We start from the raw sequence: 14,434 nt of genomic DNA, 5'->3' as shown, positions 1-14,434 counted from the left end.
CATTTCCACAAAATAGACAAACAAACAAAAGAGAGCAAAAAGTGGCAGTTCTTACTAACATTGCTTAGGCATTAGTAGAGGACTTGCAATTTTCTTCATTTTAAAGAAAGATTCCAAGCTTTTTCTGTATATCAAAGAGTCAACTGAGACTATGGACTAGATCACATGCTCAAAAAACAGGTCTACACAGGATATATTAAACCATTCGTGTCCCAACAGATATGGATGAGTTGCGATTTGCATTGCTGGAGAAAAAAAGAACGTTTGTATAAATGAGAACACACAGATTCATTTGAATAGCTGAGAAATTAGACTTAGGTCTTAGCCCTGGTCACTATTGTTCAGTTTAACTCATTAGAAGAAGGATAAAGCTTTTCTATTTTGTACCACTATTACATGATAAATCTCATGAAAAAAAATGAGCATAGTTAGCACATTAGACTTAATAATAGCTAACATTTATTTAGCATTTATTATATTAAAAGCACTATACTAAATGTCTTATAATTATTATCTCAGTTGATCCTAAAAACAATCCTGAAAGGTAGGTGTTATTATTATCCCCATCTTACAGATAAAGAGACTAAGGTAAACTGAGACTAAGTGACTTACCAATAATCACATTACTAATAAGTGTTCGAAGTGGTATTTGAACTCAGGTATTCCTGACTCAAAGCCTAGTACCCCATTCACTGCACTACCTGGCTCCCTAATAAGGCATTGAAGAATTTGAATGCTGATAGTAAGCTAAACTGGAAACAAATAAGACTTCAATTCCCACTTGACGGCATGTTATGGTTATACATATGCAGAGATGGTTACCATCTCCGCTCTTATAGATCACTTTTGACGACTATGTTATTTCTCATTTTCTCCATGGGATTATAAACTCCTAAAGTCAACAGGATCCAATTGCCACAAGCAGGTGAGGAACTTAAGAGTATTCACTACCTCAATAAGTGGCATAATGGGAAATAAAGGGACTCAAAAAGGATTTAGACAAATCTATGAATGATAGTTGCGAATACAACTAATAGAAGCTGGTCTCTTCCTTCAGGTTGATGTCAAAAATGATGACCATGATATATCCTTTGTGGCTCCTGATAGCAACTCAGCTGGATGGATTTTACACCAGATCCACTCTAGTAATAATTCAAAGAGGTCCAATGGCATTATGGAGTGATATCTTGACTTATAAGTGAATTGGATTTAAGTGAGAAAGAGTTGTACAAAATCATCAACTCTACTTGCTCTTCCAAGAGTCATCCAAGTCCAGTGGCAAGACAAAAGTCAGGGCAACTGACAATGGCCTGGCATTCAGTAAATGGCCACGGCATGTTGGATGTTTGACTAAGACATAAGCATTCCATAGCACGGGCTGCAGCTGCCTTCACGGCCATTGAAACAAATTGTTTTTATCCACTCATTAAACCAGGGGAAAGTCTTCACAAGCTTGGGGCAGACCCTCCCCTAACTCACCAACAAGTTTGAGGCCCATCAGTTACCCTCAACATGGGTTAGCCCATCTGCTAAAATGGTTTACTGGTATGTGACTCTTGCACATGTTACAACTTCTTGGAGCCACAGGTGAGAGTTAGGTGAAAGATAGACATGAAAAGTGGATGAGCAAATCTGAAAAGGGCTCAGCAAGCCTTCATATCAGAGATGCTAGTTCTCCCAGAACACACCATGCACCCCTGGTACTTAAACAGTATTAGGATATAGCAGATGCTCAATAAATCATATCTGATTGGCCTAAAGCATGTGATCCCAGGCAAGTCACTTGGGTTGTCAGTGCCCCCAAGCAACTGTATAATTTGTCAAGTACAGAGCTGATGTTGATCTTCATTAGTTGAGGGAATTTCCCTACTGGAAAGTTCCCATGTCAATAATATTACGGGTCCAGTACCATCCATTCCCTCAAAAAAAAAAAATCAGTAGCCATATTACATTTTTGTTTCATGGATAACATAGATTTGCATTGTAAGACTTAACTATTCAACAGGCAATTCCCAATATAGGAGACACTGGTTCCACTGTAAAAAGGATCCTGTTACCCTTCCTTGGGAGCCTTGTATCACTGTTTAATTATTCTTGCTGTTCATAATGTTGGGTGGTTTGTTGTTTTTTTTTAATGCCCAGCCAAAGCTTTTTCTGTAAAAAGGAAAGAAAAGCAAGAAGACTCATATGAAGCCAAGTTTCCCTGTTCCTTAGATGAATTATAATCAGACCATCAACCAGTATTATGAATAGAACTTTCTTTAAGTTCTTTGACAACCATCTAAATGTGTTCCCCCACAAGCATATTTATATTCTAACAAACTAATTCTAAAATATAGTTTAAATAAATTCTATCTGCCAAAGTGATACAATATGACTAACAGCTCTGGAAGGTAGAGCTGCAGGAGATTTAATCATGCATTCAGAATCTTCAACCCTGACAAACTTCCCACACAACACATACCCTACTAAGAAACATACAACAGCTGGTTCGAACTGCCAGTACTCACCTCCAAAACCTATAAATACAACGCAGAGGCAAACGCTATATTTTCCAGGTAATGAACATTTTATACTTAAAATACAAGAAAACAGATTTTCATATACTTGGGACTCAATTTCTCCAAACTGTTGCTTCTTGTTGAGAGAACTGGGGAGTTAACCAAGTGGCAGGAAGACTTGGAGAAAGGAGGAGGAAGGAGAAGAGATGGAAAATTTATCATCAAATATCTGAAAAATTAAAGCATTTAATCAAGATATGTAAAGCTAACACCTCATTGGCACAAAAATTGTCCTAATCTGAAAAAAAAATCCTTTTGATAAATGTTTTTCTTTATTATAGTTATGCTATTCTACTGTAATTCATGTTTTGTATGCCAAGAATAAGGTGATGAACATGAATGAACAAATTTCCTTTTCCAATGAAAAGTTTTTATTTGACAAAAAGAATTTTTTTTTCTTAGTTTTTGTGAGAGAAGTTCACCTTACAATTTTGTAGATCTTCACCCAGCCTCTGGGGATAATTATTTAGATGCACAGAGAGAAAAAAAAGACACAATCTTCTCTCAGTCTTAAAATTAAAACATGATTTTCTTGATTTTCCTTCTTTCCCCTCCAATATATATTGATTTTCTTTTTTTCTCCTCCTACATATATTGCTTCAAATTTTCTTCCCTCTCCTTTCACCAAGGATATTCACTTTTTTTTCTTTCTTAGAAGAAAAGTATCATGCATAAGTGCATCAGGAAATGTTTCTTTAAGCCTAGTTTGCCTTCTCTGAAATATTTATATAGATTTTTCTGTTTATAAATTGCTTTAGCATCTATATTCACTACTGTTTTCCTTCAAATAACATTCTGCTTTTTACCCTGATCATTCTAATCAAATAGGGAGATATAATTTGGGTATCTGGAACTTGATTCACCACCATCATTAATCTTTGACAATCTGCCTCCTCTTTTGGGGGCAGCTAGGTGGCACAGTGGATACAGCATCTGGCTGTAGTCAAGAAGATCTAAGTTCTAATCTGGCTTCAGACACATACTACCTGTGTGACCTTGGACAAGTCATTTAATCCTGCTTGCCTCAGTTTCCTCATCTGTAAAATGAGCTGGTGAAGGAAATGGCAAACTACTACAGTATCTTTGCCCAAAACAACTCCCAAATGGGGTTACAAAGATAGTCAAGCATGGCTGAAACAAGTGAACAACAACCCCTTCCCATTTACTAAGTGATTTCTAGAATTGTAACGCATGAAGTGACATAATTGTGAGTTAGATCTTCTGAGGCTTCTCTTTTCCACTAGTCATGATTCAAAGCTTAAGATAAATTACTATGTTTATAATAAAAATACAAATACGCTATGGGTCAAAATACTATTTTTAACCCAATGCATTCCATAATGAATATTGTTTTTCTAGCATATGCCTATATGCATTTTTTTTCCTGTTTAAGGGATCTCATTTTAGGACCACTCTCAAGTTCAGATCAATACGATAACTAAAGATGACCTTTATGTCTTGGATCTCTTTCCCTTCTGAATTTCCTATTTGGGTTTTACGGTCTAATACAAAGGAAAGATCAGATAACTGGTACAACCCAAGCATAATGTTAAGGTTACATGGCATTTCTCAACCCAATCCCCTTCTGCCATTTCCAGGACAGACCTATGATTAATCCCAGGTTTGCCAGTCTATAACAGAAAGGCAATGACACTAAGATTGGGGTGGGAGTTGGAAAAGAGGTAAATGGATATTAATGAAGTAATTATTATATGATCCTACCCCTCCAGACTATCCACACTAAGATGAGTGATAACTATTCTTTATCCTATATGTACAAAAATGAACCCAGGCTTGAAACTGCCCAACTGATGATATTTCCAACTGTGGGCTTATTCACCCATAAAAGACTTTCCTCCCCAAGATAAAACAGAGAATCATAGTTTCATAAAAGTGAAAAAAGAAACAATAGAGGTCATCTAAGGTCAGCCTCCCAGCCAAACAGATGCTGGCTTCTAGAACATCCCTACTATGACCTTCCATAATTTCTAAGTCTGGAAAGGCAATTTATGGTTTAACATCATTAAAGGGGCATTTTCAAAATGTCTTTTTCTACCAGCCTCTTTTTTTGTAAATGAAAGAATTTTTTGACAATTTTTTTCAAGATTTATCCATATTTTTCAAGGAGAGATTATAATTTTTCAGAGGAGGACAATATTATTCAGTTGGCTAGAATAGGGACTGGCAACCTTTCAGAAATGGGGTGCCAAACTGCTGATTCCTGTTCTTCTGGCATGTCAGGAATGGGAGGAGGCAGCCATAGACAAGGGGCATGGGAAGGTTCCCAGCTCCAAAACATGTCTTCCACACAAGCTACCAAATTTTCATTTGAATCAAGTTCCTTTTAAAATTCAAATACCTCCCTGCCCCACCCACTCAGGGATAGGTAGTTTTTAATCATTATACTTCAGTATAAATTATTTTAATCAGATTTTTACTCTTTCAAAAACCTAATAGAGATTTATTCAGCAGATAATGGGAGTTTGGTTATAGGAGGGGAAAAGGATAGATAATTTTGGAGCATAGAATATTCCTGGGAAATATAAGCTTGAGTGATACAACTCAGTTAAAGGCTTTGGTTAACTAGAGAGCAATATAAGGACACTGAGCATCTGGGAAACCAGTGAATACTTAGACCTTTACCTAAGGATTCACTGTAGGAATCCTTTAAAGACTGGGCCCCTTTAATGCACTTGAAATGAGAATGAATACATACTCATACTCACATTGCACCCACTGTGCTCTTTTCTCTCTCTCTCTCTCTCTCTCTGTCTCTCTCTGTCTCTCTCTCTCTCTGTCTCTCTCTGTCTCTCTGTCTCTCTCTCTGTCTCTCTGTCTCTCTGTCTCTCTGTCTCTGTCTCTCTCTCTCCCTCCCCCCCCTTTTTCCCTCCCTCCCCATCCAATCTTTTGCCAAAGCCAATCAATTTACCTCTGTAATATCTCAATATATTTTGGCCACTGTCATCATTCTATTCCAGGCAGGTCCTCACACTTAGACTAGTGCAATAGTCTGCTGGTTGGTCTCCCACCACAAGTCTCTCTCTCCACTCCAGATGATCCTCTATTCATCTATCAGAGGGATCTCTGGAAAGCACAAGTCTGGCCATGTCACTACCCTATTCAGTAAACCCAGTGGTTCCCCACCCCTTTCAGGGTCAAATATGAAATCCTCTATTTGGCATTCAAACGCCTTCTTAAGTTGCCTGCAAGCCCAGCTTTCCAGTCTTTTTATCACTTCCTCCAATACTCTGTGATCTAGTAACACTGGTCTCTTTAGTGTTCCTCAACCAAAATTTTCTGTCTCCCAGGTCTGTGAATTTTCACTGCACTTCCTATCCCCCTTCCCTTGAAATGTTCTTCATCCTCTTGGATTCCTTCAAGTCCCAGTCAAAATCCCACCTTCTACAGGAACTCTTTCCCTACCTCTCAATTCTAGTCTTCCCTCTGTTGATTACTTCCAATCAATCTTGCATACTCTTTGTTTCTAATAGTTATTTGCATGTTGTGAGTTCAATTCATTCAATTGTGAGTTCCTTGAGAGCAGGAACTGTCTTTTACCTTTCTTTGAATCTCCAGGACTTGCACATAGTAGGCACTTAGTACTGACTTGATGTACACAGAACTCTTCAGGATTACTAATACATTAAGCTAAGTATTCCTGCATTTTTTATTCTCTTATGATCTGTGATGTTAAGAGAAGAAACACAACTAATATTTGCTTGAAAAGCTATGGATAAGGAATCCTCTGTTTCCTAATTGTAGAAAATAAAGAACTAAGTATTTTTGAACAACAAACCCACAACACAACTGGGAAGACAAAAATCACAACAATATGTTCACGTCAAAATTACCCAACAATATTGTATCTGAATATAATCATCAAAAAAATTAAAATAGTGTACATTTGGGTGTAGGAAAGAATGGAAAGTTAAAAGGGTAGCAATGTTCATTAAAGGAAAGTTAATAGGTAAAGTATAACATTACTGAAAAGGAAGCCCATAGTTTCAGATAACCAAGATTATGTCATCCTTAACTTGCAATGCTATCTGCGGTGAACTCCCCACCCCCCAAAAGGTGTATATAAACGATATACAAATAGTCTTGTTCATAAAAATTAACAAAATGGACTTGGCTAAATCATAATGGTAGACAAACTTTTTTTCTTGTTTTTCTATGGCAGAGCAAAAAGAAAATATAAACATATTAGTCAGGAACTGGCCAACAGTCTTCAATAATTACAAGATCACAATAAAAACTCTACGTCTGACTTTGACATTAAAGGAAAATTGCATCCAAACATTATTTCTTTGTGTCTTGGTTTTCTTTGAGGCTGCTTGTTTAGCAAACTCTTTAAAAAGCATTAAGCAGCCTGGGTAGCTATTATAGTTTCCAGGCTAGCATTAACATCACTACTGTGTTAATAATAGTTTTTTTTGAAAAAACCTTCTCGGGGACATTTTCAAGGGATGCTCTACCTAAAGCTTTAAATGGAATAACTTTGGTGGAGATAAGTGGAAAATATGCAAAACCTAAAAAATCTTAATGTACCATATTAGACATGGAATCTTAAAAAGTTATTTAGAGCTTAACTATGTTTTCACAAAATCTTTATGTGACACAAGATGCAAAGCATAAAATACCATAATTTTTCTCAAGATGGCCATTTTTCCATTTCTCTCTTCCAATTACCCAAATTCTCTTTAAGAATCAGATAGAATCAATTTGACTTTGAAATACGGCCAATCTGTTTCCTACCTCCTTGCCCCCTCTACCTTCCCACAATCAAAAGAGGAAGGTGGTAGGTAGAAATGATAGGTAGAAGATTTTTTTTTAACCCTTACTTTCTGTCTTAATATCAGTTCTAAGACAGAAAAGCTGCAATTGAGGTTAAATGACTTGTCCAGGATCACCCAGCTAAGAAGTATCTGAGGCCCAGGTCCTCCCAACTCCAAGCTTGACTCTCCATCAACTGTGCCACCAACTATCCTAGTAGAAGAATTGTTTTGCTATTTATTTATAACTGTGTAATAGGTGATGTTTGATATCTGAATTTAAAAGATAGTAAATTTTAAAATTCCTAAACAAACTGCCCAAAGCAAAACTTATTTTAAATTTTCAGTTAATTCAGACACAAAAATGAGGTACTGGTATTTTCCTTAGGTTTATTGGTGAATATCTTAATTTTTATACAACTATCTATCTTTTTACCACTAGATGGGACTTTAATGATTAAGTTAAGGAGATGAGGAGTTGAAGAAAAGAAACTTTAGGTACTAGAATCTAGCTAACTTTTCAATGTTTAAAAATGTATTTTCTACCCCCTTCTTCCAAAAACAATTCTAGAATCCAAGATCCTATAAAATTTCCTGCTACACTATATAAACTAGATCTTTAAAACAGTACATGGCCAAGCTTCTCTCAAGGGACTACAGAGAATTACCCAAATGCATAAATGCTCCTTGCTCAGTTGCATTGCATAGGCAATGAAGAGGCCATATAGTTTCATAGAACTGATCCACTCAATGCTTTCTTGATTAGTCATGTGTATAAGACTCACCTTGATCAATTTATTATATATGAAAAACTCTGCCAATAGGATAAATAAACTATTATCAACCTATAAGAATAGCCCATTTACTCAGTCTTCACCATTTTCCCTCATAAAAGTCTCCTTCCTCTATCTTTCCCTTAAAACTCCCTCCACTCAGGTTACTCCAAACACTCCAGCAATCTTTATCACTTTATATACATAGCAATTCATTTGGCTGGTAATTTTATAAAATTGAGGAGAATACTATAGACCTTTTAAACACCATTTATGTATGACTGTTTCTATGGGGAAATGTACTAAGGTCCAAATTGGGTCTGGAATGATACACAGGCTATTGAAGGAAACATTGATTGCAAAAAGAGATTACCCAGGAGGCAACTAGGTGGCTCACTGAATTGAAAGCCAAGGCCTCTTTAGAGGCAGAAGGTCTTGGGTTCAAATGTGACCTCAAACACTTCCTAGCTGTGTGATCCTAGGAAAGTCACTTAACCCCTATTGCCTACCCCTTTACCACTTTTCTGCTCTGAAACCAATACTGGTATTGATTCTAAGACAGAAAGTGTTTGAAAAAAAGAAAAGGGGAAAAAAATCTATTCCAGGAATAGTTTGATTTCTTGAAGGATATAATATGTTCTTTGAATTATTGAGGGATATAATATATCCTATATAATAATAAAATATTGAAGGAAATAAAAAAAAGAAGTCCCTATAAAGGGACAATCTCCTGAAATTCTGGTTTGCACATACATACATTTGTATATATATTTTATAGACTTTAACCAATAATGTTCTAAGTTGGAGAGGCTCCATTTTCCCCATGCTTTTGTTCTTATTTTCTCCATTTCAAAACTAAGAAGGAAATTGATCTATTTTAGCTCTTATTTTGACATAGGGCTCAGTGGATAGAGGGCTGGACCTGGAATCAGGAAGATCTGAGTTCAAATCCTACCTCAGACACTAGTTAAGGGATCCTAAGCAAAATCACATAGGATCTATTTGCCTTAATCCACTGGAGAAGAAAATGGCAAATAGTTATCTTTGCCAAGAAAACACCATGAACAGTATGGTCTGCTGGATCACTAAGAGTAGATACAACTGGACACCACCCATATTTTCTAAACAGGGAGCCCTAGATTTCAACCATCAGTCAAAGGCTTACTAGCATTATGTTCTTGGGAGAATCCTTTTAACTAGACTCAGTCTCGGTTTCCTCATCTACTAAGTAGGGATAATAGCAGCTGCCCTGCCTACCTCCGAGAGTTATTATAAGGATCAGATGAGTTAATGTATGAAGTAGCTGTGGAAGCTAATTGCTGCACAATTGGAAGGTATTGGTCGTAGTAATGTAGTGTTTTGTAGTCAGTGCTGACTGATTGTGACTCATGGCTCCTACCCAGCTACACCAAAGAGGAGCTGAAAATAAATACAGGGAGTTTTTGTGTGTGTGTGTGTGTTTTATTAGTTTGTATACGCAGACTGATTAGTCAATTCAGCATCAAAGTACCCCAACTACACCTGTGAAATCAATCTTATTTAATCCGCCATTCAAAGCCAAGTCTGCTGAGCACTTTGAATCTTCATCCTTAATGAACTCGAAGTGGATGCAAAGTTTTTCGAGTTGCTTTTTGCAGCTGGGGGAGGGAGGAGTGGAGGGTTGTGGTTATGAATGTGGAGGGTGCTTTTTCTCCCCCTTAAATGTCTAAACTCTGATTTCCACGCTGATTGCAATAAAAATCAATCACTAAAATTATAGCAACAAAACTCTTTACACTCTCTACCGTCAAACACTCCAGAGCCTGAGCTTAAATCTGACCAGACTGTGACTCCTGAAGATCGAAGAATTGACAGTATTTCCCCCCCACTAACTTTCTAGTCGTGCTTACAGTGGTGTCCACACCCGACCGCTCCATCCAATCAGTCAGTGCCCCAGCAGCCCAGCCTGCAACACATCACCACCTGGCCCGTTTTGTTGGCGCTCGATATGTCAGAAAAGACAGAAGGAAAATCCACCCAATTTTCCCATGTGTCCAGTTCCAAAGCCGTGGCTGCCTAGCAATGCCTCACTCCTCCGGCGGGTTCTACATTAACAGCTCCACCCCCACCCCATCCCCCTTTCCCAGTTTCTGAGAGGCCCTGGGCAGAGGGCACCCAGGTTCCACAGATTATGATTCTCTGCCCCCCAGCAAGTCCCGCTCCCGGCTCCTCTTCCCTGTTCAATCGAGCTCAGTTCCAGAGAGAACCCCGCGGCGCCCACTCAAGGAAGCGAGGCGGGCGGGACTGGATGGAGCAACTGGGGGTACTAAATCGATAAACGAAGGCTGGATCAAAAACCTGCCCCTAAGAAGGCGATCAGAGCCAGAGAACCAACCGAGCACCTCAGCCCGGGGCTGCACGGCGAGCTCCAAGCTGAGAAGAGCGGTGTGCCACTACGGGGCACTGGGGAGAGTAGAAGGTGAGAGTCCCGAAATAGGGAGAAAGAGAAAGGGAGCAAATAGTCAAGGAAAAAGGGAGGAGAGAAGAGGGGAAAGTGGGAAGTATATGGAGAAAGAATGGTTGGTTTGGGGAGAGGAGAAAAAGAAGGGGGCTATTGGAGAGAGAAGAAGCCAGGGAGGAAGGTAAGGAGCCGGTGCTGCACTCACCCCATCTTTGCAGGCTTGCTTGGCCACCCACTCCGACGGAACTCTCTGGCATTCGCTTCTTGCTGAAGAGCTCCTCCAGCCGCTTCCGAACTTGGCACATGCGGCTCCTAGTCTGCTCCCCACTCAATCCCGGCGCGGCTCCATTCGGCTAGGCTGTGGGGCCGCCGCCTGGCAAGGGCGGGGGCGGGGCGGCTGGGCGCTCCGACGGCGAGCCCTCCCTCCCTCCGCCTCCGCCTCCGCCTCCTCCCTCTCTTTGCCTCCTCCCTCTCTCCCTCTCTCCCTCCCTCCGCTCCTTACATAACCTTGAGTCCCCTGGTGGCTGTGGGGTTGCGCCTGGTCTCCTAAAGACTGTACACCCTGAACCCAGCTGGGGACCAGCCCCAGCCCCAGCCCCGTACCCTACATACAGGGCAGCTGCCAAGTGGAGGCAGAAAAAAAGAAAGGAAAAGAGGAGGCGTTTCCATGCTGGGCTACACACGCACTCATTCCTCCTCCCTTCTGAGGAGAGGGAAGAATTCCTGACGCCGCACCCCAGCCTGCACCCGCTTTCATTCACAGCTGCCTTCGGCCGAATGACTCTAGGGCGATCCGTACACCTGAATTGCTGGCATCTCTCCCTCTGCCAACTAGCCTGGAATACACAGATCCACATAATTAAAGAGTTGGGAGGAACCTTAAACGCCATCTAGACAAGGGGCTCTTAACCTGAGGTCCACAAACCCCCTAGAGGTGCTGAGATGGATTTCATGGGGTTCATGATCTTGGACTGAAAAAAATGTTATCTTTATTTTCAATAATCTCTAAATGAAAATAAAGATAACATTAGGAATGTAGGCAACAAAACGGTACCTTGAGAAGGGGTCCGTGACACACGCACATAAAAGGTTAAGAATACCTGATCTAGACCAATCCATTTTTTTCCAACAAAGGAAGAAAATAAGGTCCCATAAAGACTGTGACTTGTCTAATTAAGTTAGTGGTACAGGGAGAACTAGATCCGAGGTCTCTTGATGCCCTGAGGCTCAGCCTAGTGACTTCCACTGCACCACCTGCAACAAGTATTTATTAAGCATCTTTATTAAGCCTTACGCTGCCACCCCATGGCATGGAAATGACCCTGGGTTCCTAAAGGCTATGTTCAAGCTTCTAGGAAGCTGGAAAGAAAAGGCATCGGAGTACTGGTGGTGATGAACTGTATGTCTGTTTTGGTTTTTTTAGCTACTTTGGAAGAAACTCAACTCCAGTAGATTGGTTACCAAGTCAAGATATTTGTTTTCTTTCTTTCTTTCCATACTTCTATCTTTCTTTTCTTGCTTGTTTCTTTGCTTCCATCTTTTTCGTTTTTCTCCCTTCTTAACTTTCTTGTTTATGATGGCAGTTTAAGAATCTTTCTACAAGGAATGGAGGGAATGGTAATCTGCTTTAGGGCATGCACATAAATGAAATCAAAGTACCCATTTTTCTAGATCAAGATCTGAATCCCTTTCGACTGAAAATTTTCCCTAACATTCCTTTAAAAGAACTGGTTGTTAGGTCTGGGGGGGGGGGGTGAAGGGGAAAGTAAGAACATGAATCATGTAACCATGATAACTTTTCTAAAAAATAAAAATTATTAAAAAAATTACTGGTTGTTCAGGAAGATGCATCCCAGAAAGACATTTTAAAACTAAGTCAATGATGTGAGGCTTTCAAAGCTCACTTAGGGCTCTTTTCTCCATGCTTGCAGAGAATAGCCAATGATTTCTCCATGAGCCTCACCAGAAAAGGTACTGAGCGCAAAGTTGTGAGTGATCATGCCTGGTGCAGAATGGTCACCCAAATATGTCATTGACAATGAGTAAATGTTAAGATTGGCCCTCTGGTCAGATTTCCATCTATAATGGGAAGTCACTCTTTGCAATGCTCATAGTATATGTTAGACACAAAAGATGCAGTTTTTAAATTGTAATTGCTCTAAGAGATCACATAATTCCCCAATAGTGGAAGTTGGGTGGACAATCAGTTGAGTTAATCCAGAGAAAATATCTTTCAGATAGGGCTAGAATGAAAGAGGAGATTGTGCTACATCAGGTTAGGGAAATTGTATGGTCTTTTCCCTGATTTCACTTTGGCCCCTGATATTACAGCACATCTTTTAAAAATCAATATTCTCCCAATATGTTATGCCGGTGACCCATAGATTAATCCAAAAGAACCAAAACCGCAATGACCTAAAAGATATTTGGGAGGTTATAAGCAGGCTACATTATGTTATGAACAATGACTACAACATAACATAACAGATACCAGGGACAGATATGACTTGAAAAGGATGTAGGCTATATTTTGTAATGAGAAGATTTTTATCTGGTGGGGGAAGAGGATTTATGAGTTGTGATGATTTCTTTTTAACTCTTACCTTCAGCCGAACTAACCATTCTAAGGCAGAAGAGCAATAAGGGCTAGGCAATTGAAGTTAAATGATCTGCCCAGGGTCACACAGCTAGGAAGTATCTAAGATCATGTTTAAACACAGGTCCTCTCAACTCCAGGTTTGCATTCTATCCACTGTGCTACCTAGCTGCCCTATAGAGACCTTTAAAAAAAAAAAAAAGAAGGAAAGGAGCACCAAATAAACAATAATACACAGAAGAAAACTAAAAATTCAGAATAAGACATAAACACAGCAATATTCCTCAATCTAATATACACTTGAACTGCAAAATAGCTTATGATATATATACAATTCTATTTTGCCCCTCTTCTTTATTGGAATGTTTGTGTTGATGGTTTATAATTTTTTTAAAAATTAAGTGACAGATAACAAAGGAACTGCCTTGATATAGTAATGATATCCATGAAATATGAGATGATTAAAAGGCTTTCAGCAACCTGGGTAGATTCTCTGTGAAGGACTCATGGAAAGGCATGGACAAAAATTGCATAGGAGGAGAAACCAGGACTTGGGAGAAGTAGAGAAAATAGAGGACTCACTCATAGTCACCAATTTATTCTGTGCCAGCATTACCTAAACTAATATAGTCACAGTTTGGAAAATAATGAGAGAGACAAGAGACAGACAGACAGACAGACAGACAGACAGACAGACACACACACACACACACACACACACACAGAGACAGAGACAGAGAAAGACAGAGAGAGAGTCAGAGAGAGACAGAGAGAGAAATCTTTGTTTACATAGGCATATATGTAAATAGAGAGACAGTAAGAAACAGAGAATGAGAACTCTTAAGTGCTGGTTTGAGGTTTCTAGGAATATACACTGCTCCTGAGATAAAGACTGAACAACATTTAGAGCAAAACAGAATAAATCGAAGCAACATTTATACACTTTCCTCCCCAATAAATGATATGTGTAATTAGTATTTTGAACATGCAATTGTATATTCTTGATGGAGTGTTGAGCCTTCACACTGCCCATTTCCAAGCAGTCAAGTTTGCTAACTTAGCCCTGAAGGTCTTGGTGTTTTGGGATGTCAGAGAATTTCTTGGTCTCTTTGATGGCAGCTAGAAGTGACTGCTTCAGAGAAGATTGGCCACTAATACAGGAAGAGATACTCTTTCAGTAGATTATAAAGGGAGTGACCCACCTTCTGGAACTCTCTCTTCCCATCTGTCAAGCATATCAGGATTCTTTGAGTCTCTCCCTGAATCTCTGATGAAGGGTGAGATAGGGAGCT

The 14,434-nt window shown here is 39.3% G+C and overlaps 1 protein-coding gene across 2 annotated transcripts in view; it reads right to left on the bottom strand.

Annotated features, from left to right (window-relative positions):
* HOMER2 (homer scaffold protein 2) overlaps nucleotides 1-10,873 on the bottom strand; it is a 150,314-nt gene extending 139,441 nt beyond the window's left edge. For both annotated transcript variants that reach the window (XM_044665482.1, XM_044665483.1), the window contains exon 1: nucleotides 10,752-10,873. In XM_044665482.1, coding sequence (XP_044521417.1) covers nucleotides 10,752-10,756 — 5 coding nt within the window. In that variant the 5' untranslated portion in view covers nucleotides 10,757-10,873. The remainder of the gene's footprint in view (nucleotides 1-10,751) is intronic.
* Nucleotides 10,874-14,434: the final 3,561 nt, after the last annotated feature.

This window comes from Gracilinanus agilis, chromosome 2 (assembly GCF_016433145.1).
Source record: "Gracilinanus agilis isolate LMUSP501 chromosome 2, AgileGrace, whole genome shotgun sequence".
In the NCBI taxonomy this organism is placed as follows: Eukaryota; Metazoa; Chordata; class Mammalia; order Didelphimorphia; family Didelphidae; genus Gracilinanus; species Gracilinanus agilis.
This window is presented reverse-complemented; position numbering and strand designations above follow the sequence as displayed.